General features: G+C 41.2%; 1 protein-coding gene across 1 annotated transcript in view; it reads right to left on the bottom strand.

The window, feature by feature from the left end:
* The window catches only part of ano2a (anoctamin 2a), a gene marked incomplete at both ends in the record, with an annotated part of 37,930 nt that extends 17,002 nt beyond the window's left edge, over window positions 1–20,928 (bottom strand). The window contains 15 exons of the mRNA XM_083762708.1: window positions 602–676; window positions 1,460–1,516; window positions 1,882–1,956; window positions 4,047–4,129; window positions 4,314–4,474; window positions 4,795–4,929; window positions 5,023–5,087; window positions 5,709–5,756; window positions 5,856–5,911; window positions 6,812–6,863; window positions 6,979–7,033; window positions 9,247–9,419; window positions 9,630–9,725; window positions 16,033–16,329; window positions 20,809–20,928. Of these exons, the coding sequence (XP_083618834.1) occupies window positions 602–676; window positions 1,460–1,516; window positions 1,882–1,956; window positions 4,047–4,129; window positions 4,314–4,474; window positions 4,795–4,929; window positions 5,023–5,087; window positions 5,709–5,756; window positions 5,856–5,911; window positions 6,812–6,863; window positions 6,979–7,033; window positions 9,247–9,419; window positions 9,630–9,725; window positions 16,033–16,329; window positions 20,809–20,928 (1,548 nt within the window). The remainder of the gene's footprint in view (window positions 1–601; window positions 677–1,459; window positions 1,517–1,881; window positions 1,957–4,046; window positions 4,130–4,313; window positions 4,475–4,794; window positions 4,930–5,022; window positions 5,088–5,708; window positions 5,757–5,855; window positions 5,912–6,811; window positions 6,864–6,978; window positions 7,034–9,246; window positions 9,420–9,629; window positions 9,726–16,032; window positions 16,330–20,808) is intronic.
* Window positions 20,929–27,310: the final 6,382 nt, after the last annotated feature.

Below are 27,310 nucleotides of genomic sequence, written 5' to 3'. Positions count from 1 at the left end.
GCTTTGGAATAGCAGCGATGGCGCTACATGTAAGACAAACGCACTTGGAATGGGAAATAGAGGTGGAAATGGATTTATTTTATTTTATTTGTAGCCTATATAACTTTGTAATGCTAACATTTGTGTGCAACATTCTTGAAAACAATGTATTGCATTGCTGGTTTGAGCTGACAGGCCCTTTTTTATGTCAATCAAGTCACCTTAATTCAAGTGGCAAATGCCAAATATATATATTTTTTACCAGCTGCTAACGACTCAGAACACAATAGTTCCCTTAGAGAATTTTGGGGTGATTGAATAGGTCAGTACTGACTGTAGGCTACTGACTTGGAATTCAACTCAAAGACAGAAGGAGTCATCCCTCCTCTGTCCCATAGGCTCTCTTCTGTAATGTCTATATAAAGTAAGGCTTACTGACACTTCTGATGAAGGACAATAAAGATCATAGGGTATGTAGATGAGATGAGATCCAGCCAATGACAGCGTGCAACATTCCGTCCACATATTCCTCAAATTTCTCCCTCAAATTTTGAGGACACATTTTGAGGACGCAATCTGTACAATTATTATAGTTAGATAGATTGAAGTATAATTGCAGTACCAGTAGTAGCAGGGTGGACACATTGATGAGGTAGCCTGGCAGGTGATCCTCAATATCCAGGGAGTCTGGCTCTCGCTGAAAAATAACAAATGCATGTTTATACATTTAAATACGCACGCACGCATGCACGCACGCACGTACACACGCACACACACACACACATGCACACACACAGTAACTAGAGTATACGTTGGTTAATATGGTTAATATTTAATAAATGAGGAAAATGTGCATATGTTTCTCTGCTGCAGACATGTTTTCTGGATGAACAGACAGATGAACAATCCTTCCTCTCCCTCCCCCGTTCTCTCTCTCTCAGTAATCTGGGCTAATCTCAGGCAGGTAAGCAGCTTTGGACGCAACCACCACCCTCAGTGTGAGAAGGGGGAGTGGAGGGTCGGCATTTTCACTACAACACCGACAACACGCACACACGCACGCACGCACGCACGCACGCACGCACGCACGCACGCAAGCACACACGCACACACATACACAAACTCAGAGAACTGTTGTTACGCATAATGTATCCATAATGTCTCTCTATAGGCTGCTTGGCTCTGTTTTTTAACCACAGCTCTGTGTTCTCTGTGAAGTAAAGCCTAATTCACCTCAGTGCAATGCCTGATTTATACTTGGTTGCGCATTGTGGTGTGCATTGAAAATAGCCTCTCAATGTGTTGCGCTGGCTGCGACGCACAGTGGGCTTGTAGATCGGCTGTTTCAGTTGCGTGATACTGACACCACACCGGCACTACAACCAAGTATAAATCTGGTGGAACTTCTCTGCCTCCACCTCCGCCCCTCCCTCCCAATTCCTGCCCCTCCCTTCACACTCAGAAAGAGGTGCAGTGATACCTGGGAGGCCAGCATGTGATCCGTCTCTCCATCTGCGCCTTCCCGGGCCTGAGCCAACTGTATAACAGAATGAGAAGGGACAGAGAGGACGGGAGAGATACCGTAGGGAGATTATATACCTTTATTGATCCCGTGAGGGGAAATTCAGGCACCAGAGCCAGCAAAGTAGTTGTAAGTTCCATCGATACAGGGCATTCTGGGAACTATGCACCAAAACGAGATTCACAAATGTTTTTACTTGTAAAACTGTGATGGGACAATAAAGCTAAGTACAGTAAGATGCATCCAGGAAGAGTAAAAAAAGACAATTATTTTAATTATTTTGCGCATGCACACACACACACACACACACACACACACACACACACACACACACACACACACACACACACACACACACACACACACACCAAATTCAATACCTTCTTTTTGTACTTTTCTCTCATCTTTTCTCTTTTCTCCAATAGAGCTTCTTCGTATTCAGGTCTCAGTTCCTCCTGCAACACACAAAATTACTTCACTTACAGTACAATACAAATAAAAAAGTATTGGCATACAATATAGGATTGTGCAAAGTTATGCAGTCAATTTACTATAATTTAGTTAACTATTTCATCCCAGTTTAGTAATTACTGGTGATCACCTTTGTTCTGGCAATAATTCAAAATAATTCAAAACTAACATCACTGTAGCACTAACCGTTTTTTGTAGTCGCTTTATGAAAGATGGTTTCAACCACAAATAAGCTGACATAACAATGAATGTAGAAAAGCTCAACATATGTTATGTCACCTGGGAAGCTACATGAGTCATGGTTCAGTGTGTGTGTGTGTGTGTGTGGGTGGGTGGGGGGGGTCAGTCTGCCTTACGTGGATTATGCAGTCGGCACTCACTGACATTTTGCACGCACCTTAATCCCATGTACAACACAGTGACTTTTATCATTTCTTTCTTGTGTGCACCATTCTAACGTCCATAAGTCATGCACAGACTACACATCTGTTGCTATGCTCACACACCTTCATGTCTTATCTCAGGTACTATGTAAATAATTAAATATGTGGAAAATGTGTATTTTTTGTTTTCTTTTGATCTCCTTTTGCACTGGCCCTTCCCCTTCTTTTCTTCTATGGAAATAACGAGACGATGGGAACCACGCACAAAAACACATTTCTGTATACCTGTGATGTGACAATAAAGCTGATTCTGATTCAGCTGATTCTGATTCAGTGTGTTGACAAATGCTCAATGTTCACATATTGCATATTTGATGAAGTGTGCCACAGGTTACTTCGAATCGACTTGTGTTAAGTGCATGTCATCTGCAAGTTGATAAATCAGGGCTTTAGATCGATTCTGATCTGCGTAATTGGCAATATGAAATGGATCCCACTAGACTACATAATCAATCCATCAATCCAGGGACCATGCTAGTCGACACTCATTCAAAGCCTATCTAAACCTGGGCACAGTGATTCAGTAGAAAAATCATCCCACCTGCATGCCTCGATCCTTCAGACAGCGTGGAGGGGAAGAAAGTCCGAACATATTAACATCATTACAGAGCATGTGTGAGAGACACAGGAGAGAGGGAGGGATGGAGGGAGTGCATGGTATTGTATGACCCTGGTGCTTCACCTTATCTAGCCAGCTCACTCACTGCTTTAAGAACGGCTCAGTCGCATTAGAGTCATTAGCCTTTCATTTCCCACATGGTAGCCAAAACATTGGTGGATAAAAACTACAGTAGAGCCAGTATAGTCATTCACACATTGGCCTCCTTCATGAAGAACTTCTGTAATAGTGTCTGTTACAAATACAATATGTAATGCTTGTGCTAAAGGTGTCTTAAAGCATCAAAGGCAATACAATATTTATAATAGGCCTATTATATAATTAAAATATTTATGTGTAATTTGACTAAAATAAATCCTCCCCGGGCCAGGACGCAGTTGAGACTAAGAGGATTCATTATTTTATTTTCTCCACTTGGAAAAATGACAACTAAGCGATTATCACTGTCTGTCAGTGGCATTTTGTAAAAAACAGGAAAATGTCAACTTGTTACATAATTATAATTTTTTGCATTTTCAGACTTTTTTTTGCTGCGTTTTCCCGCGGTTTAACGAATAACGGCGTCAGTCTGCAAGGACCTTTACAGTGAGAGAGGGTTAGAGACAAGAAACAAGGAGAGAGAGAGAGAGAGAGAGAGAGAGAGAGAGAGAGAGAGAGAGAGAGAGAGAGAGATGTGGAAGTCAGATTCGAACCTGGTTTGCGCAAGAACTGAGCCTGATAGTACTGTATGCACTCAGGTGGCCTTTCATTACATCAGTGGGTCTCAAACTGTTTCATTTTAAGGACCCCCAGAGTTAAAGACATGTAAGAACGCCCTCAAGGAACCCTGAGGGTCAGTGAAGGACCCCACTTTGAGAACCACTGCGTTACACATAATGAACATTATACGCATAATGTTCACCCCCAGATTAGGGATGCTAGGCTAGGATTAAAGTGTTGAAACGACTAGTAGAAAAGAGTGTGTGTGTGTGTGTGTGTGTGTGTGTGTGTGTGTGTGTGTGTGTGTGCATACCTCCTCATCCTCCATGCTTGTAAGGTCCCATGCATGTTTCAGACACATTTGCCGCCTCTTCCAGTGCTCCAAGAAACAAGCAGCTATGCGCGCGCACGCACGCACACGCACACACACACACACACACACACACACACACACACACACACACACACACACACACACACACACGAGAAGAAAACAAGTTTGGGAGCAGTAATGGGGTAGGTATGTTGCTTCTAATATTTGCCTGTATCATATGAATGACTCACGTGTTGATATACTTACCCCACAGGGACATGAAGATAGCAAAGAGGACAGTGACTCCATTGTCAAAGAGGTACGATGTTCGGGCCAATGAGCACACCGAACTCAGCCGCCAGTAGTCACACACTCCATCACACAATGGACACATGGTGATGTTCAGACTGTCATTGCATGTCTCCTGACTGTACACAAACAAACCATGAATATACAGTACGGTATATACTACGACTACAAATAACATATACAGCATGTGCAAGACCAGAAATGTATACAAAGCATACTTTGACAAAGAGCGAGATTTAAAGGGCTGTATATTGGATATCTGGCATGTTTATTCACATGTGATTCACGGTATACTGTGTATGCAAAATCTAATATAAATAAAAATGTTGTGGTGGTATAGTGATAAATTATATGTACGATAATATATGGCCAAAGCTGTGAATAGACAATATGGCATGTATGAACCGTGGTCCTTTTTATGAATTGTTTGTGTACCTACCTTGGCACATTGGTGTCAACGCTTAATATGCCATAAATGAAGACAATGATCCCCAGTACGGAAGGAGGGATTAGCAGCTGAGTGTAGACACCCAGCCAAGCAAAATACAACCCAATCTCTTCTCCAAAGTACTTCCTGTCAAGATAAACGTTCATGTGTTATGCATGTATAGCTGCTTGTACTGATCTTTGTTTGTAAAGTATATTCACATGACTTGCAGTAGTATACCTGATCAGGTCCACGGGCTGGTATTTATGCATGACTCCATAGTTAGCCCATTCTTCATGGAGAATCTGAGGCATATCACAGAACAATGTCGCAATGATTAGACACCATACAGATCAAAAGTGAAACATCGAATGAGATGATTCATCTCAGGGGTAATTCCCAATAAAGAATTTCAATATAATAATAGTAGTTTTACAAGGTATACTCTACTTCTATATAAAGACAAGTAGAAGTTGCAAGGAAACAGGGAGGGAGAGGCAGAGATAGAGCCTATTTCATCCATGCAATATAACGTGAGTGAAATCAAGTTTATCAGCTTCTGGCCTGGACCGCTAGCCTAGCGGTCCAGGCCACTTGCTCCACTGCAGCCTGACGACATGTCACGAGTTTGAGTCCCGATCCTGACGACCTTTGCTGCGTGTCACTCCCCCAAGTAATTAATCTGTCACCATCAGTATTTTTCAGTGAAACAAATGCTGTGTGTAGCGGCGGACGATCATCTTTTCTTTCAAAAAATAAATTTAGTAATTTTGGGAATCTGGGAAAAGATAAATAATAAATCTAAGGTAAATGTATTTTTGTAAATCTGATAACATTGAGGCGGATGGTGAGGGAGTTTTCACTTTGGGTTAATTTCCGGTTTTATCTGTCGCTTAGCAACCTAGACTCATTATCACAAAGCTCACCTGTCTATCATTCCGCTGGTCTCTCCGCCCTCTCCTTAAACACGACCCCTAGAAAACACCCCAGTGTTACCATTCAGTCTGTTCTTTGGATTATTATGAAACATTTTGAGAAATGAATTACTTCTAATTACTTCTACAACTACTCACATCATGTAACGGAAAGGCAGAGTCGTATACACCTCGAGCCAACAATGACGTGATGCCTGAAAAACACAAAGCAAACAGGAAAATGTACTTTTAAATTTAACTCTTAAAAGTAGACCTATATTATTTTCAGAGTTAGATTAATACTGTGGAATTTGATGTGCAAAGAGCACTGGAGTACAACAGAATCAAAATCATCATTTGCGGCATGGATGTTGGAAGTATAGGTATGCTTCCCTTTACTGTTTTGTCTTGAATAATTGGTGCTTAAATTCATCTGACTTACATTTGTTAAACTGCTACTTTTGATACTTTTGTGTGATGCTGTAGTTTGATCAACTAGGGCATTAATTAACGAAAAAACATTAAAATATGCAACGATATGCAGTCTGATGCAGTTATGAAGAAGTAAACACAGAGTAAATTTGGCATGTTAGAACTGTTGATGCCTGCCTACGTTGACCTGGTTAACTAGCAAGTGGAGTCTATTGTATTTTAGCTTATTTTCTATTGGCCTCATGTTCTGTTTAATGCAATGTGTTTTTGAGAAATGACTATATGGAATAGAAAGTCAAATTCATTCAGTTGTGATCTCTCATTCAAGTTGTCTACATAAGAGCCTATGATTTGCCTAATTACTTTTACATTTTAATTTCTTTTGAAATATTACTAAGGTGTCCATGATTGATGAGGATGCATGACATAAGAGTTTTTGACGACTTCATAAATTTTCAACATATCTTCATATATTATAGTGTTTTATTGTGGCCATAATTGCACTACAAAGAAAATGAAGCACAACACAATGTTATCTGAAATAGAATGTAGTAGTATGTAATGGAAAGAATGTAGATTAAGCACAACAATAATAAACAACAATAACAACAAACAACAATAACAACAATAGTAGAATGTAATGGGAAAAAATGTAGATAAAGCAAAAAGGACAGAGAACTCACCAGTGGTTTGGCAAGTTTGTGTGCAGGTATTGCGTGAAATGACATCAGCAACCTAGACACCAACAACATGAAAATACTATTTAGTCAATAATAATTTATTTGATTCATTATTCCTAGAAATATTAAATTACGAGAGGCTGTTGAGCATATGTTTTGTTGTGACTCACGATTCTGCTGCGTGTGGCATTGTCAAACAGGGTGTCTGTTGACTTGATGTCATACCTGCAGATAATAACAGAGAATAAGATACAGAATTAATTGAATGAGGACGTACTGTATACTTCACAGTAGTCTTATTGTACTTGTTCAGCAAAACTAATAATTTAATTAGATGCGTATGATAATGTGGTGGCAAAATCCATGTAAAAATGGTATCCAAATAGGCTACCTGTTTACACCAGTGCAGAAGTTAGCTGCCTGTTCATGGCTGAATCTTACCACAAATCAAAGAAACGTGACTTTGTGGAACATGGCTTGATTAATTGTTAGTGTCAGTGCTGTATATGTATACTGTATGACAGTAAATGTAAACAAATCATAACATACTAGTGCTAAGTGTTCCATTTGTTTACATTTGTACCCTTTTTGAATTACAAATGGATCAATGAACACTGAGGATTTTCCTGCATAACATTACTCAGGGTTCGATTTTAAAAACAACCGATCTATAATCAAAGACTCAGAGCACCTGGCTGAGCTGCTTGGATTTGATGCTGTACCCAACATTACACAGCTCACTTGGTCTTCAACCAGCCAAAATTCTCACATGTCTGCCCCCTGCTCCGCTCCCTCCACTGGCTCCCGGTCGCTGCCCGCACAGAATACAAAACTCTGATGCTGGCATTCAAAGCAACCAAAGGTATGGCTCCCCCATATCTTGCAAGTATGATTGAACCCTACAAACCCTCCCGCGCACTCAGATCAGCCAACGCAGGGAAGCTGGAAGTACCCTCACTAAAAACGCCGGGACAACGCTCCACACGTCCCAAACTCTTCTCCCTTCTGGCTCCAAAACTGTGGAATGCACTTCCCATTGCAGTCAGAACTGCAGCATCACTCCCAATCTTCCGCCGTAGTCTGAAAACCCACCTTTTCAGACTCCATCATGGCCCATAGCACTTACCCTACCCCCTTAGATAGCATTTCTGTAGACTTAGATAGCATCTGATACAGACTTATAGCATGTTATGTAGACAGCACTATAATTGCATTGTATATAGTCATAGCACGCCATAGTACATATGTATAGCATAGTAGTATATATATAGTTTATATGTATAGTCTCATAATATAGATATTCCACTGTTACTTTCTTAGCTTACGCATGTTTTATGATAAATGCTTTTTTGTGATGTATTCCCATGCTTTTTGTTCTTGCTTAATGTAAATCGCTCTGGATTAAGAGCGTCTGCTAAATGCCTAAATTGTAAATTGTAATTGTAAATTACAACCATGTAAACAAACACACAATAATTAATTGCATTTTTATAGTGCTTTTCCAAGTGCTCAAAGCGCTTTACAATGGTTCATTCATTGGGAGGTGAAGCGGCGAACGGTCGACGCCAGCGTCCTCACTTCCCACATTCAAACACCAATGATGGCATGAAAGCTCACACCGACCGACTCACTGGAGGCAGTGTAGGGTTCAGTGTCTTGCCCAAGGACACTTTGACATGTAGACAGGAGGAGCCGGGATTCGAACCTCCGAACCACAGATCATTGGATGACCTGCTCTACCTCCTGAGCCACAGCCGCCCCCACAATGTCATTTAACTAAACGTTGCTCTCAAGAATGTTTTTGAAAACATTTGAAGAGAGAAATAGACGATTCAGTAACTGAAAATTTATTCCATTTGATCAACACTCACTTCCTTGTGTCCGAGGCGACTGTTTGCGCTCTGCGAGGCCAACTTGGAATACTTTCATTACCGTAAGCAAGGAAATACTTTGTTTTGTTGTCACTTTTGGGTCAATATATTATTATTATTATTATTATTTTTATATATTTCTTATCCCACGATTTTTGTAACCCATTTTTCACCCCTGTGTCAATCATCTAATGTGATCCTGGGCTCTACACACCCTCCACCAACCTAGTCCCCATATATGGGGGACAAGGGGAGAGCAACGGACTTGAACTCATGCTTCCTAATATATATATCCAATATATTAATTCTATTAAGTAGCCATGTAATAAGCGGGATAATGTATGGCTTGGTGGTCATTGTTTATAAATAAATCACCCTGATTTATTTATTATCAATGACCGCCTATAGACATTATTATCCCTTGCATAAGGAATGACCAAATGGGGGATATCAACAGCAGAGGTATGGATCGCCCGCCCCAACCCCCCCCCAGCAAATCAAGCCCTACCAATACTAGTGCATACATGTCTGTATGTGTTTATGTACAGTATAAGTAGTACTACTCACAGATGGAGTTTGTCTCTGATGAATACGTGTTTGAGTGCCTTAAATCGGACTCCTGTTTGTGGGTCTGTCTCTGTGTCAAACTCAGGGACGTCTGGTTGAAATGGCATGCTGATTTTGGTCATCAGTCGGTCCCACATCCCGGCAATGCCTGCCCGATCGCGTAACTCACATTTCTGTTCAATAAACGCAAACAATTAATGCAAATCCCTTCATTATTATAACACACTACCCTTCACATATAACATTGTCCCTCAACAAGTGTTGAGGGACAATCTCGTGAAACCGATTTTCCCAAACGGATGGTTTTACACATAGTTATGTTGTGAAATGGACTGTGAATACTGCTGAACAGAGTGTCGACATGATCGCGATAAGACACTGACCTTTTGTACGGGAACTTTGATTTTCTGAAGCTCTGCTTCTCGGCTGAGTATTGGCCACGGGATGTGCAGCCGAATAAAATGTAGGCCTTGTGGCTTCTACACAACAAGACATAGAACACACAAACACACATTTTATGCATGCATTATGTCACCTCATCAAGCATACATGTCACAATTCATTGTATTAAGTTAAGATAAGTGATTCATATACTAGGCATTAAGCAGGTGTGGATGAATATTTACAGTACACTACGTTGGTGTTCCAACTGGCAAATGTAATCAAGCAAAGTCAGCCTTGAGAGCTTGGAACTCAGCCCTAAATTCAAAATCATCATACAGTACAGTTCAACAGTTGAGTAGCAATGAGTGGCAATTGCCACTCACAAATTTGCAAAATTTGTGACCCCTCTATCACACCGAACTACGTTTTTTATTTCCATATCACTACGCTGCAAAAATAGTTGTATAGATGTGATAGAGGGGTCAAAGTTGAACGAAAGTTGCACTAATATTTTAGAAATAGGTCAACAATACAAATTGTTGGTGAATTAATTTACTTTTACTGCGTGGCCCCCTATGCCCCCCACAAAATGACCGGAACTACTTAATATTGACCAAAACCAGAGCAGAACTCCCACCACACGACTCGGGCAATCAATTAATACAGTTGCAACCACTATATTAATGGCAAGTATTTCATACAGCTTATTGCTTAAGTTAAAAAATGTGCAATCAATGTATTAGGACCATTGCTCTGAACTGACCAATTGACCAAATTATGTCAAGGAGCTGATTTTTAAAGACTTTTGAAGCTCATTCCAAGAAGATGGGCCATTGACAGAGAAAGCTGCCTTGCCCAACTCTGTTTGAGCATGAAGGACCTTGAGCATTAACAATAATCACTGGAGCAGGTCTGATAATTGTTTTGTGTCAACATGGAACAAATATAAGCACTTAAGCAGGGAGCAGCCATGGCTTTAAATAAAACCAGGTACCAGTGTGTGGTAGGCGGTGTGATCTAGGTGCCATCTGTGAGTGGGGTGACCGTGACAGGGGTGACTCTGCCAGCTCACAAGGGCACCTGCAGCACATGCATTGTGTTAATTAAAAGAAGGACAGGTGCTGTCACTGCTGTGTTTATAAGGGCAACGCACACTGCTTGCAGCCTGTGTGTGTGTGTGTGTGTGTGTGTGTGTGTGTGTGTGTGTGTGTGTGTGTGTGTGTGTGTGTGACCCAGCCTCTCACTGCAACAGAGAACACAAGCACATTATATTAGGTCTCTTATATACACAGCACCTGTCCTTCATTAAATTAACAAAATCACACCTGTGTGAAGTGAGGGGCGCTCTTATCATCATACATCATAATACATCATCTCATTCTGGCCAATTCGAATTTGCGTCCTCACCTTCGTCTTCAATGTTTGTGTTTATGCAATGTTTGTGTTTACACAAACACTCAAAGCCATATATTGTCAATGGCATATACCCATTCTGAACGGGAACCCATTTTGGTGTTAGCATCATGTTATGCTTTAGCTATTGAAAAATAGCAGATCTACAAGCTCATAGCGCGCCACCGAGTGGCGCGCTACGAGCTTGTAGGTCTGCTATTTTTGAAAAATCGAAGAACGACTGACATTTTTTAAAATCTGATCTCAGGTCAGAATGGGTTCATCAGACCAGTGTGTGTCCAGTGGAAACCTCGTATGAATCTGATCTCAGGTCAGAATGGGTTAATGTTTGTGTTAGGACAATGTTTGTGTACACACACCCTCAAAGCTGGACATAGGAGGGACTATAGCGCCCCTCAACAATGTGCTGCAGGTGCAGCGGTGAGCAGCTGGCAGAACAGACCCCTGCCACACAGTGTTTCTCCCACGGCCTCCGAGAGGATAAAATGACCTTGTGTATTATACAGTAAGTAACATCAGACACTAAGCGATTCCTTATGTGACATTGTATGTCTCTTTGCTAAGTCTGCCTGTTGATATCGATATGTTAGTCCAAGCTCTGAAGCCAAGCGTCCTAAACGGCATAAGGAAAGAGCGGCCATCTGGAGTACTGTGGTAATAACTGAGTGCATCTGATTACATATCTGCCACATCTGAAAAGTGAAGTCACTACTTAGTACTTAGCATTTGGAGGACAACCATGCAGAATAAGTAGTGCCCTCAGAGTGGCGATGCCATTGAAGACATAATAAAGCCCTTTCAACTGAACTACATGGCGCTTCATCTTGTGCTGCCTATAGGTCAAACCCTCCTACTTTGGATTAGACGGGCAAGACTGACCGTTCTAAATAAGGAACCACAATAAAATGCCAGCTGAGGGAATGATACTGATTACAAGCAGCTCGGTCAGTCATCCTTCAAGTACTAGGAAGAGTAGCTGTATATTTAGCACTGGAGTCACAAATAGCAGCAAAGTCACATAATGAGAGAACACATAATGCTAATCAAACTATACAGTAGCCGACTACACAGCACAAATTGACCCTCAGAGAGTCTAAAATGGACCTGTAACTGGAAGGGTAACACACACACACACACGCACACGCACACGCACGCACACACACACACACACACACACACACACACACACACACACACACACACACACACACACACACACACACACACACACACACACACACACACACACACACACATACACACACACACAATTCTCCAGGTGCAAGCAACATGCACATACACTGTACATCCAAATCCAAATAGCAAGTCATTTTCTATTAAGATCCTATAATCTGGTATTTTCTTTGTACGTTGTACTTTGTTCTACTATCAGTGCATGGTATTCATTCTCAAATGAAACAATAGTCTCTCACCCAAACATGCACGCACGCACACACGCACGGAAGTTCTCTCTTTAATTAGGCAGCAGACATGTCCCTAAGCTTCCAAAGACAAGCTGGTTCTAATCTTTGGCTTGCATGGCAGCCACCCATTAATGAGATTAATAAAAGACACCTTAGTCCGGGGCCGTTGTGAAGAGTACATACATGCCATGTTTGGCACAGTGTGTAAAGGCAGAAGGCACAGTGTAATAGAAATGTAATCAACGGATTTCCCATTGTCAATCTGAGGGATAGTGAATGAACAGCAACAGACAGACAGACAGACAGACAGACAGACAGACAGACAGACAGACAGACAGACAGACAGACAGACAGACAGCATATAATAACTACAACGAAATGCACAGAAAGTAATAATAAATGACACAAATACTATTTTGTAAAAGGGCTATAACAAGCGCATCAATTATAGTCAGGTCCAGAATTCAACACAATCACACCACCACTGACCAGGCCACCACTGTCAATGTGGCTGTGACACAATAAGGGGCCAAACAAGCACATGCAAAGAAAGCATACCAGCACACGAAAATACAGTCAATAAAAACTTTTAATCGTGTAACGATACTAATATCACTGCAATGCCCCTCCCCATATTTGCATACTGGGTCCTGGTTGGTTATAGCCTGGTTCCAGATGAATCTGGTTGGCTTGTCACCATTTCGGCCGAGAAGTCCTCCCACAATTGAGAGGGGCTAGACTTAATCTGCCTTGGGCAATATGCATTGCAAAGGAGGAAGGCTGGCTACTCCTGGCCTGGGAGCCATGTGCACAGTAATCTGCCATTACATCCAGGTTCATATTCCGTGACACATTAATGTCACAGACACAGTACAATACAGCAGCCGGCCCGAATTAGCCCTTCACTAAGTCCCTCCCCAATGCGTCCTTGTCCAATAGGCACGTTAGCAGCGAGGAGACAGAACAAGCTGTCCTTCTCCCCCATAGAGAATAGAGATGCATGTTAGATGACAGGATTTCTCCATATAAATAAATGAAATAATGGGTAATTTACTAATTTCGGTAGCAAAACCTTCAAAATGTATTCTAAATCTATTCAACCAGGCCTGCAGTAGGCTATGTACTGGACAAATGTGCATTACATTATTTAAATTGTTACGGCCAGCCATAATTAGGTTAAATAAACTAGAAATCACTCAAATTTTAACGACCACCCGACCAGAGTTTTCATGTTGCACGGTAAGACTACGGTCATTAGTATTATTGCCATCACCTGGGTGGGTCAGTCGTGTAACTTTCTCGACGTTAAGCTGTGTATGTGTAACACAGCCATGCAAAATAACACTGACAGCTACGTATGAGGTGGCGAAAGATTTACCTGCATAGCAACAGTTGCTAAACTATTTGGATTGTCATTGGACAATCGCTTTTTGGGGTGGGATTTAGCGAAGGGCTAATTAACAGTGGAACTTAGTGGTGCTTAAATGCCAGGGCTGCAACCTGCAGGGTGTGCGAGACTATTTCAAATAGGTTGCTTCCATCATTCAAAACTGTATTCATATGTCACCAATTTCAATGTTGGGTGTGTCTAACAAAGGTACCTATGGGTTCTATTCAGAATCCATAGAGACCATTTTGAGATTTAGGAACAAACATCTGGGACTCCACTGTAACGCGAGCAGACGTAGAATACGCACATCGACAGGCTGGGTGCTGGACTAAATAAACTTCAGTAGGTATTGGATGGAGCCCGCACACCACAGGTATAAGAAAGACGTTCTTTATTGAAATACTGACAACGTTTCGATCTATTTGATCTTCATCAGGTCATGTGAACATACACAAAGGTTTGTACTTTTATACTAAGGGAGTGCCCCCATTAACCAATCAAAACACCACCTTTTGGTGCCCCTCCCATCACTGCAGGTGTGACACGTCAACCCTGAGTGAGTAGGTGGGGACCCAGACATATTGATGTGAATATAGTCTGTTCTAGTGCACTAATTAAAAACATTTTAAAACCATTTAAAAAATAAACATACATATCTATACTCATTGCACCGGTACATCAAATAAAGATCTCACATGTCCTATCTACTAGGTCTGTGGGCTTAATTTACATTTCCAATGTTATTCCTTTTGTTGTATTGTTTTCCTTTTGTAAGGTAAACTCTAGCAACTAAACTGAAAAACAGGGAGCCAGGTTGTTACAGAGACACTCAAGAGCGAGTTTCACTAATTTGGTGATCTGTCAACATGGTTCTCAAGTAAGTGCTCTCCCTAATCACCTTTCAGAAACTATCTAACTAACTAACTGTCCTCTCAAGATCGGTTGGCACTATTAATTTTGTTGTTACATTGACAAAAAAATCTATCTATCTACTAGAATTTCCACCTTTCTCTCTACCTTAGTGGTTAATCTGATATTGTTTTCAATAGCACAATGCACTTCTAAAGTTTGCCAATCACATTTGCAGGTTATGCAAGACTATATGTTTGATAGAGTTTGCTATAAAAAAATGGAAATTTGGTCCCGCCATCCAACTGGCGCATAAAGTATGAGCAGTCCACTGCGTTTTCCCTGCTCTGCATTCTGTACGGGTGCTCGAGCCATGAAGCAGTGGGAGGATGACTGTCTCCTCCAACATAAACTAAACACATGTTGAGGAATTCTGGATCAGGTAAATTGCTGAGGCTGAGGGAAATGGAGACACTTCTACGATAGTGATAATGTACAGTACTGCATGCACTCACGGGACAAGTTCATGAAACACACACGTACTGTAGATGAAGGTATCCTTATGAACTCAACAATAAAGTTCATTATTTTTTCTCAACTCCTTTTTTTTTTTTTTATAGATATATTAACACAAATTGGGTCTCTCACCCAAACACGCACGGAAGTTCTCTCTTTAATTAGGCAGCAGACATGTCCCTAAACTAATCCAACTCTCAACTGCTCATGGCGGAACGTTCCGTCATATAAGCTTTATTATTGATATCAAACGGGATCGCTGGCCCAGGCCGTAGCGTAACGGTCTGGGCACCGGACTGGTGACTCCCGGACCCGACACGGCCTTTACCGCATGTCATCCCCCCATCTCTCTCCCGTTTCCTGTCAGCCTACTTTCTATCCCTTAAAAAAAAAACGGGATCGCTTTATTATTTTTTTCCCTTTTTTTTCTTGGCCTTTCCTTCTTCAGCGATCCTAGACCGGTTTTGCGCATGCGCACTGCCGTTCACTTCTTGTATACAGGCTGACTAAAAAGCTGAATAACTAAATATACGGAGCTCTCCATGGTTTTGACAAAACACACGATGGAGGTCTTTTCTGATTATCCGGTGATCGGGATTGGAACATTGGCGTTTTCTAGATTAAGGATTTTAGCTCGCTAGCATTGATGCTAAATATTTAGCATCTAAAATGGACCGGCAAAGCGGACGTGCATCACACTAAATTTGACTAAAACCAAGTAGATCCAGGTCGGCAGTCAAGCATCATTCCACACAAACAAAGCATCACACCTCGCATCAGAGCTGCTTGAAAGTGCACAGACAAACGTACCTCTTTATCCCGCTCGATCTCGAGTCCAGTATCTTGTAGTTCGGCTTCAAACTCCTCCCTCATCAAGGCCTTCTCGTGGTCTGTCAATTTAGACTCCTCCCCATCCCCCGCCGCATCCCCAAGCTCTGCTTGAGTGTCCTGCCGAGCTACTCCTACTGATCGCATACTCCCATTGGATGAAATGGAAAGGCGGGTTTGTGATCCACGTCTTTTTTTGCATTTGTAGCAAAGGATGTAGTCCACCTTTCTCTGGCCATCAGCAAAATATAGCCCGGGACCTAGCTCTATGCCAGATTCCTGTATACAAAACACAAACAAAACACCTGTATCAGGGTGGTGAGGGGTGACAGATAGGAAATGTAGAGTATAAAATTGAGAGTTTATTGAATTCTGAGACAGTTAAATAAACACTCAGAGATAGGGTGGTCTAGTAACAGGTACGGTCGCCCCTTTTCCATCTCGCCCCACTACTCTACCTAGCTGTAAATAACAAACATAATTCATGTTGGTGATTATATAATAGGTATTATCATTTTTGTTATCATTGTTAAGTTCACTCTGTATATCCACGGGCATAATAGCATGATGATGTTACACGTGTCGAAAACATGGGCTACATGGAATAAATGTGTTTAATAAAACAGCTAGAAGGTCCTAAATTAACTTAATTAAGCAGTCACCGTCTCTGTCTCATGTTATAGAGTATAGAGATCGACTACTATACAATCAAATAAATCTGTATACAAGATAATTTCAGATTTCAGAGAGGGAGGGAAATACTAAATTAACTGTTTGTTTTTTTATATGTATTTTTAATTGGGTTTTTTACATTTTTCCCCCTCCCATGTGGGGTCCTTGTTCATGTCAGCATATACATTTGTTAATACATACGTCTTAAGGCACGCCTCATTTTCCTCCCGTCCACCCACTATGCCCACCCACTCTTCCCCAATGCAGAGACAATACTGGAAAAGGGGGAAATTACAAAAAACTAAAAAGAAAAAAGAAGTAAATAAATTAACTTAAAAAGGAGAGGGGGGAGGGGAAAGAGAAGAAAGGAGGAAAGGAGGGGACCACCTGTGTGTGCGTGCAGCCACCGGTTTACACGACGCATGTGCAATGCATGGGCCTATGCGTTAACTATTATCTAGTTCAAATATCGCTCATCTCTGGGACAACCGTCAGGGTTTTTACATGATCAACAAAGGGCGTCCATGTTTGCTGGAAAGTTGTCATGGAACCATTAAGTGAGAATCTAATCTTTTCAAGCTTAAGGTAGAATAGTGCGTCCTTTATCCATCCGTTATGTGTAGGTGGGGAAACTTGTTTCCATTTCAGGAGTATAAGACGTCTGGCTAAAAGAGAGGTAAATGACATTATTCTCTTAAGGTGTAGAGGAATGTTAGTCCCTGGGGGGAATGCCAAACAAGGCCGTTAACGGGTTGGGTGGGATAGGTACACCCAATATGTCAGAATATGATTGAAATATGGCTGTCCAAAAGTCCACCAACCTAGGGCATGACCAAAACATGTGTGACAGGCTAGCAGCGGGTTGTCTGCACCGGTTACATGCATCATTAATATCTGGAAATATCTGTGCTAATCTTGCATTTGTGTAATGAACCTGATGAATGATTTTACATTGGATGAGATTATGTCTAGCACAGATTGAGGAACTGTGAACCAGTCTCAGAGCTGTCTTCCATGTCGGGTCGGCAAATTCTAGTCCCAGGTCTTGCTCCCATGCCGTCCTAAGATGGTTGAGAGTTTCTGGGTTTATTGAGTTGAGTTCATTGTATATTGTTGAAATTAAGCCCTTTGTATTGGGGTTCAGAGAAAGTAAAGAATCCACTGCAGAATGGTTGGGTTGGCTTGGAAAGTTTGGGAATTGTCTTTGTGCAAAGTGTCTGATCTGAAAGTAGCGAAATAGGTGAGAGCCAGGTAAACGGAATTGCTCTGTTAAGTATGAGAATGGTGCCATAGTCCCGTTGCTGTACAGATCTTTAATAGTTCTAATCCCCTTGTCAAACCAGTTTCGGAAGACAGGATCCGAACATGAGGGCTCAAACAAATGATTACGGTATATTGGAGTTAAGGATAAGCGGAATAAGCGGAAGGCCTGAGCATATTAGTGAAGAAAGAGAGTGTTGACTGGAGGATATCTCCATTTGGGTCCATAGAGAAGTATTATCTGGGTTGACCCAGTGGATAATCTTTAAAATGTTGCATGCCCAGTAGTAATTGATGAAATTTGGAAGAGCCATCCCACCCAAAAGCTTAGGCCGTTGAAGATAAGCCTTCTTAATGCGACGTGGTTTGCTTCCCCATAGAAAAGATGTTATCATCTGATCGAGTTTTATAAAAAAGCTCTTCCGAATAAATACTGGGATATGCTGAAAAATATATAGAAATTTTGGTAGGACAGCCATCTTGACAAGGTTGATGCGGCCGGCTAGTGACAGCGGCAGAATGGACCAACGATTAAAATCTTTCTTACAGCGTTCTAGTAGTGGAAGAAAAATGTCCTTAAACATTAACTGTTAACTACATTAACACATTTCACGGGGGCGAGTTGGTAAAGTGGCGAGTCGCCTGGTATTTGGTGGTCTCATGTAAAGTGGGCCATCAGGTAAAATGAGCCAGCTAAGGTTTCAGCCTCCTAGCTTCTAGCCCTTTAAGTTTTAACAGCCAATGGCTGCACACATGTCTTGCCACAGCTATACTTGACATAAAACAATTTATTTGATTGGTCTATATTTTTCATGGTGGGAGGAGCAATGACTCAGATCCAGACTGCCATTGGAGACACTCGGTCAGTGTCCGTGCAAGCAAATGTTACTTAAGGTTAAGGTTTATAAGTCAATAAAAGTCTAATGTACATCTACAAAAGAATATTTTGAATACATGATGGCCTTTATTAGATATAATGCAGATTTATTTCTTAGCTAACTTATTTTGTCTGAAATAAAATGTGTTGTTACTAGGGCCGGGACATTAACGCATTAATTGAGATTAATTAACTACAGAAAAATTAATGCATTTTAATCGCACAATTCTTTTCACCGCGGAACGTTGTCACTGGACAGTTTTCAGACGGACCTGCGCACCAAGTGTCCGTGTCCTCTTCAGACAATAACCCCACCAGACAGTTCACCAGACTGGGGAAAGCCGCTGAGATCACTTTGCTTGTCCCCGTGGATTGGAAATAGGATTTAAAAGGCTATCCGATGATAGCGTGGATTACAGCACAGTTGTGTGCAATTATTCAATAAAGAATTCACATATCACCGCACCTCATCAAGCCTCCAGTATCGGCTCAATGCGAAACATGTTGCACCGAGCCTAGCCTGGAAGCTAACGTCGTCAACAACAGTAGCTCTGGTCGATAGCGTAGTTAGGAGTTATATGGTACTTAATTTGATCCTTTCCCCTCACACCCGCGGAAGTGCAGGCTGTGCAGCCCCTCGTTTTTAACATAAAAAAGATGTGAAAGCCTACTTTCCTCCTTCTAACACTATGGATCAGAGCTATTATTCTAACTCCCAGTAGCAGTTCAAGTACCCGACCAGTTGACATGGTTTCTAACTAAAGAGTTATGGCCAAATAAAATGTAAAATCTGCTATGGCTGTTACTGTATGTCCACGGAAGAAACACAGAGGTGTTTTCTTATGGTCATGTCACATATTTGCTGCACCAATTGAAGCCCCCCCCCCAACCCTGTGGAATGCATTCCCCAAAACTCTCAGAGACATGCCCCCACCATCCAAACCTTCAATATTTCTTTCCTCAGCTATTTAATTTATTTACTTAGTCTTTTTCCTTTAATAAAGTTGTTTTTGAATTATCATGTCCCCCTTGTAAAGCATTTTTGGGTACTCAGAAAAGCTCTATATAAATTATTCATTTTGAGATATTATTATTACTACAAAAACAATGTTTTATTGCTTAAACTTATGTATTCACTATTCATTGATTCACTAGTATACCAAAATCCCTTTGAAAAAATGGCTCTCTCACAGTTCTTGGGTCAAATAATGATATGCGATTAAAATGCGATTAATCGAGATTAATTAACTACAAAGCCTCTGATTAATTAGATTTTTTTTTAATCGAGTCCCAGCTCTAGTTGTTACTATTGGCCCAATTTACATGAACATGGTTAAACTAAACTACAACTGTGGCAAGAACCATGTGCATTGTTGACTGTTCAACAAGGAGCTAGAAATGTGGCCCATCTTAGCTGATCAGGTGGCTCATTTTACATGAAAATGTCAAAATATGTGACAGCTTATGTTTCAAAAGCTGTAGGGCCTAAACTAAACTTATTATATAAATGTAACTCAAACATATTGAAAACACCCAAAGTTAATCATATAAACCCAATTTAGTTTCCCAGGCTACATCACACAGTACTGGTGACATATTGCTGTAATGTTAAAGTAGGCTACTGGCAGTGTCTAGTATTACAGAGATCTCTGCCTACCGATACGATAGGTAAGCAGGTAGGAAGATTCGTTGTAGTGTGAACAACTGGGTGGAAATCATTCTGAGATTTGGAAAAAGAATGCATTATACAACCAACGACATCACACCAAAACTTCATATCGGGACGGTAACAGGATTGGTTTCCAAAGTAGTCATAGGCGTGTTTAGTGTAGATTTTCACTGTTCTTCTAACCCATTTAATTTAGATTTGCCCAGACGTATCAGTAGGTGGAGATCTCTTATCATGCTGGCTGCCTATATGTGAGACTATAGGTAACACCCAGTCCTACCGAAGGTGGAGGCTCTTCATCCTTTTGGGGGTTGATAAGGCCTCCGTTGGCGGCATCCAGCCCCAGGCCAGACAGCGATTGGGCCACTGACTTGAGTTTGCTGGACGATGACTCACTCATTGCTGCGGTGGAAGGCCCACGCCCTGTTCCGTTCCATCGTTCTGCGAGTAGAAATGTGTAGATGAGAGAGGGAAGACAGTTTAACAGTGAAAGTTGGAAGGTGACTAGGTTGTTTTGGAAAATCGTATATTGCTGAAATATTAAGCAATGTAAAATAATCAATAGTTAATTGCTAGTCTTTTTCTGACATCATGAACACTTTGAAATACTAAAATATCTGGTTGCAAAAGGGGTGAAGTGTCCCTTTAAGACTGAACAATAAGGTGGAGGCTGGGGTGCAGTGGGGTGGTGGAGGCAAGCTTTGCTGCAGATGGATTGAAGCAACTGAAGCAGAGCTCTAGTGTAGGAGAGTGGAGAGAGCTGTATGTCTTGTTTAGGCCAGGGATGAATGAGGTGTGATTGGTGTGTGGCTGATTGAAAGCAATCAGCAGACTGACAGCTGATTACAGTTGAGCTTTTTGCGACTCCCCTGCCCTGCATGAACTAACGCTATGCTTCATGAACACCAATAGGCTATACAACAGTGTAAAACAAGATACAGCACCCGTAGTGTGGAAAGAATCCACTGCTGCCAGTATGGAAAGAAAATTAAGAAATCACTGATAACAGTAGAATATAGTATCCATGCAAACAAGAGCGTCAGTATCAGTGTAGTATAATTGTCGTACAGATTTGAAGCAAACGGACAGACCAAGTCTATCTTTGTTCTGCCGGGGGAGTAGGGGGCAGAATCTGCCCAAAATGCTGAGTCCACGATCTGCTCATAGAGGGGGTGGGGCCATTGTTAGCAAGGATCAGAGCTATCTAATAGAAGAGTTGCGATATTGAGGGGGCAGAAAACATCCCGGTCACGTGGTTTATGTACTAACACGAGCCCATAGACTCCAATGCACTCCCATTCACACATGCACGCACGCACGCACGCACGCACGCACGCACGCACGCACGCACGCACGCACACACACACACACACACACACACACACACACACACACACACACACACACACACACACACATTCACATACATACATTGACATACAGCGCTAGACACCAACCCCTCCCCATGCATGTTAATCCGGGTTTATCATGTGTGTCAACAAACAAAGAGCCCAGATGGAAACGTAGAATATGGTAATTACAGTTCAAAAGGTCAAACAAGGCCCAGTTTATGTTTACATCAGAGGATATGGTGATGGTGATATGGTGGATGACACATTAGGTGCATGAGTATTACAAAGGACATGACTCCATGCATAAACACTAGGGGCGTAATGACACATTTGAACAGCGATATGATACGATGCATGGACGACATTCATTAATGGCGATATGATTCAATGATTTAAAATCAGTTCTATTCAATTTATAGTTCTATTTAGGAAAATAATTCTATGTGGACACATGTGGATATATAGTGCAGGGGTTTTTTTTAAATTAAAAATTGGCTATTTTGCCCAAAATGTTATAAAACAAAATATTAGAAAAATGGGTGTGGTTTTCTGGACCCACTGAAAAATCTGCCATTCATTTTTCAAGATTTACTGAAATATGTATATCAATTATTTTTAGCCTAGAGGAATCATGACCATTGACCTTTGATTCTGTGAGAAGAAAAAAATGTTTGAATGAGTAATTATATGATACTACATTTAATAAATACCTTTTGTTTAGCAGTTTAAATTTTTCTTTCTTGTATGTACGTGAACGGGCACGTATGTAGATATATGGTGTGGCCATTGCTGAATGGGTACAGAGGTCACCTGGGAAACACAATGTTCCAGGTTTGTTTCCCGGCACCCGCTGTGTCATTTAACTCCTTAATGTGAGGTAAACAAAATAAGCCCAATCATGAGCCCATAACGAGGCACATTTCCATGCTGTCTAGTAAAACTCCTATAGTAAAACTTTACCAGTTAAGCGGGAAGCATAGACTACTCCGTTTTTATAGGTGATAACCTAACCACCGCGGTGGTTAGTAAAAACAGAGCGATGTGCTGGGGTGGGAGGTGAGTCGCTTATCACCGCGGCTCAGCGACCTCATGTTGTAGTTTCCCCAACCACTGCGATGAGTCACGAAAAACTGGAGTATACTATGCCTGAGCCTTTCGAATACAGCAGTGGTTTATGATGTGTTATGGAGTTCTAGTGTGCATGCATGATATCCAACGGACCTTGCCCCATGCATTCCTCTTTATAATAGTGATGTAATTGACACAGTGGGTGAAGCTTATGTGCGCCGACAGCTGAACAGGAGCGTGTCAGCGTCCTGACAAAGGGGCAGAGGGCAGCGGGGAAAAGGGAAGCGGTCTAATATTGTCTCTCCTGGAATACAGCAGATTACACATCGCTAATTCTAACAGCTGCCTGCCCATGACTAATACTAGACAACTCAAAACACACTGCACAAACTCACAAACACATGTACAATCACACACACGCACACACACACATGCACACACACACACACACACACACACACACACACACACACACACACACATACACACACACACACACACACACACACACACACACACACGCACACGCACACGCACACGTACATGCACACAAACGCACACACATGCACGCACGCACGCACACGCACACACACACACACACACACACACACACCCCCCCCCCCCACACACACACACACACACAAATGAGCAAATACACTCACGCAAGCAATTTTAATTTGGAATTCTGTGATAATTCGGGGGATTAAGGCTGAACTTTCACTGATCAAGAATGCCTTTCATCTGCGTAACCTATACTGTCCCATGATCATCATGACCTGTCCACCGCATATGGGTTTTTATAAAGGTCATTTTAGCTATTAAACCAATTGCTTTCCATTGAAAGCCCTGTCCAGTGAAAGAAGTAGCCTACTCAATATTTTACTTACTGTAAGTAAAAGTATAAATACCACCGTGTAGAAATCTGTTACGAGTAGTCCTGGCAGCAGTAAAAGTAAAAACGTAATATATTAGGATAAAAATATACTGCGCACTGTGCATTCTACATAATACACCTGATCCATTTCAGCTTTAATTATTTATTCTGAACAAATAAAATATTTCTTTATAATTATTTATTATTGGTTAATACTGCAATTGGTCAAGAAGAGGCGTATTTAAACTAGGATGTGTCCCTCACCTCATAATAATAATAATAATAATAAAACTTTATTTATATAGCACTTTTTTAAACAAAGTTACAAAGTGCTTTGAACAGTCAGACATCAATAACGGATTACATCACAGGTGCAAAAGAAAAAACAGTAGAAAATGCAAAATAACAAACACAGATAAAATGTGTTAGAGACTGGGTTAGTCTCAGTTCCTCTGGTAGCCTATTCCAGAGCCTTGGGGCCTTAACCACAAAAGCCCGATCCCCTTTAGTGACCAATTTAGCCTTATAGGTCACCTTCAGTAGACCCTGACCCGATGACCTTAAGGTACGTGGCGGCACATAAAATTCAACCATGTTGCATAAGTAACTAGGCGCTAGACCATTAAGAGCTTTAAAAGTTAATAATAATAAAAAGAGTTATATGCTCAAATCTCCTGGTACCTGTGATGAGCCTATAGCTGCCGCATTTTGTACCAGCTGTAGGTTTTGGCTGAGACCAGAATACAGGGCATTGCAATCAATATAAAATTGTATATTGTGGTATACATACATTTATATAGCGCCTTTATCCATATATTCTATACATAGATTGTGCATTACATTCACACACTCATACACCGATGACAGAGGAAACCATGCAAGGCACCAAGCTGCACATCAGGAGCAATTAGAGGTTCAGTGTCTTGCTCAGGGACACTTCAACACTAACTCTGGGGGAGCTCGGGTTCGAACTGGCAACCTTGCGGTTCCCATCCGGCCACTCTACCCCTGAGCTACTGCCGCCCGTTTTATTTTAACTTAATCTACAACAGTGGTTCTCAAAGTGGGGTCCGGGGAGGAGATTCCATGGGCCCCCAGCAAAATTAATTAATATAATACATCAAAACCTTTAACCACCCTGCCTAAATATTTTATACAGCTTTTGTCCACTTTTGCCATTGACAATGAAAGGAGAAATTAGGTCAAATGTCGGCCAAATATGACGTAAATTTGTGGCAACAAATATTAAAGAGATTAAGTTGTATGAAATACTTGCCATTAGTATAGTGGTTGCAACTGTATTAATTGATTGCCCGAATCCCGTGGTAGGAGTTCTGCTCTGGTTTTGGTGAAATATTAAGTTGTTCCGATAATGTTTGACCCCTCTATCACACGGAAATATGTTTTTTGTGACCATATCACTATACGACCAAAAAATTGTTCCATGTGATAGAGGGGTCAAAGTTGAACGAAATACGTTACGTTAATATTTAGGTCAACAATACAAATGACGTTAGTTTTGTGGATTCATTTACATTTAATGTGTGGCCCTAGTGCCCCCCACAAAATGACCGGAACTACTTAATATTCACCAGAACCCCCACCACGGGACTCGGGCAATCAATTAATACAGTTGTAACCACTATATTATTGGCAAGTATTTCATACAACTTAAGTTCAAAAATGGTGGACTATCCCTTTAAATGCCATTCGTAGACATATTCAAAGCACAGCTCAAGGCACCTCTTTACTCTTGAGGTTTTTAAACTGTTTGTTCTTACCCATGTATTCACGCTTAAACAGCGACGGCTCCAGGAAATTGTGACTGGGGGTGCTATGGGGGGGGGGCTGGATATTTAGAGGGGGGACAAAAAATCTTGGTTTACATAGAAGTCAGTCAATTGGGCTTGTTTTGAGGAGGGGCTTAAGGGGGAACCCTGCCCCTGTCAAAAAACCCTAGTTTCAGTTTGGGTTTTGGGTGGCAAAGCTTTCATCCAATCAGGATGAGAGGAGCCTTCCTCCAATCATGATCGAGTGGGGCGGGCCTTGGTGCATGTGCTGTTGGTCTGTTGTACTTCCCCCACTGTAGAGCGTGTGCATGTGCACATCTTGTTAACAGGGCGGACCAGGGTTTTTTCCAAATCACCCAAATCACTGAATGCTCCATTAAAGGACAACCAAGGTTCATGTTTTAGGTTGTTATTAGAGAAAGTAAAAGATGAGTGTTCATTTTTTTTGCTGCTTTCTTTCATTTTAGGGGTTTTAGCTGTTTTTGACAGGGGGGCGAGGGCATTCGAGCATGGGGCTAAATATATATTCTTTTTACAAAATGTCATAGCGATTTCTTTTTTTTTATCATTTACTATAGTCCTAGACCCCAAGAAATTACATCTGGCCACAAAATTTCACAGGATCTACTGAATGTGAAGGTAGCCTACTGGGCCCGGCGCCAGGATGAAATGACAGAGGGGGCAATCGGGGGCAGGTATTGGACATGAAGACAATGCGCCACATTTGCATATCTATAGAGGGCAGAGGCGCACGATTTCGTTGGCTTCCTTCGGATATGTACCATTGTTTTGTCTGTAACTATTTGATCTAAGGGGGGGGGGGCAAAGAGGTTGATTTAGGGGGGCAAACACCCCCTTTGCCCCTCCGTGGAGCCGGGCCTGGGGGAAGCCACACTGTGTGTCATAGGCTCAATATGTACGTTTGACACATTCAGTAGATCCCGTGATCTTTTGTGGCCAGATGTCATTTCTTGGGGTCTAGTAGGACTATAGTCAATAATTTAAAAAAATAAATCGCTATAACATTTTGTAAAAAAAATACATATCCCTAAAACGAAGGAAAGCAGCAAAAAGTAAATAACACTCATCTTTTACTTTCTCTAATAACAACCTAAAACATGAACCTTGGTTGAAAAAAACTAAAGTTGTCCTTTAATGCCTTGCCTGTTTTACTGCTGTTTTTTTGCACTTTGCTATTGCTTTTTATTGTTGTTTTTATGCTCTTTGCTATTGTTTTTTTTATCATCTTAAGGCTTTTTGCTTGCTTTATGAATTGCTATACTATACGTTTGTGTTTTTGAGGGGCGCCTATATGGTTTAATGGGTGTTTTTAGCTCAATGTTTGTTTTAAAAACACCATTGACAATGAAGGGAAGATTTACGTCATCTTGTCCCTAACACATAAATGCCATTAACAATAAAGAGAATGTTTGTTTTGACACCTTTTGTTTTACATCACCATTACATCACCTAATCAACATTAGTTAGACTTGAATAAGCGCCCCTCACTTCACACGGGTGCGTGATTTTTATCTTATTTTTCCCTATAAAGCACTTTGCCTATGACATTAAAGGTGCTATATAAATAAAGTTTATTATTATTATTATTGGCAATGAAGGGAAAATTTACGTCATATGTAGACGAGCAAATTAATCGGCTAACCTATCACATAAATTCAGGTGTTCTTGAGATGATGT

This window comes from Protomyctophum parallelum (genome assembly GCF_964188405.1).
Source record: "Protomyctophum parallelum genome assembly, chromosome: 4".
Taxonomy (NCBI): Eukaryota; Metazoa; Chordata; class Actinopteri; order Myctophiformes; family Myctophidae; genus Protomyctophum; species Protomyctophum parallelum.
Note: the sequence above shows the minus strand (reverse complement) of the source record. Positions and strands in the feature narration are given on the sequence as shown.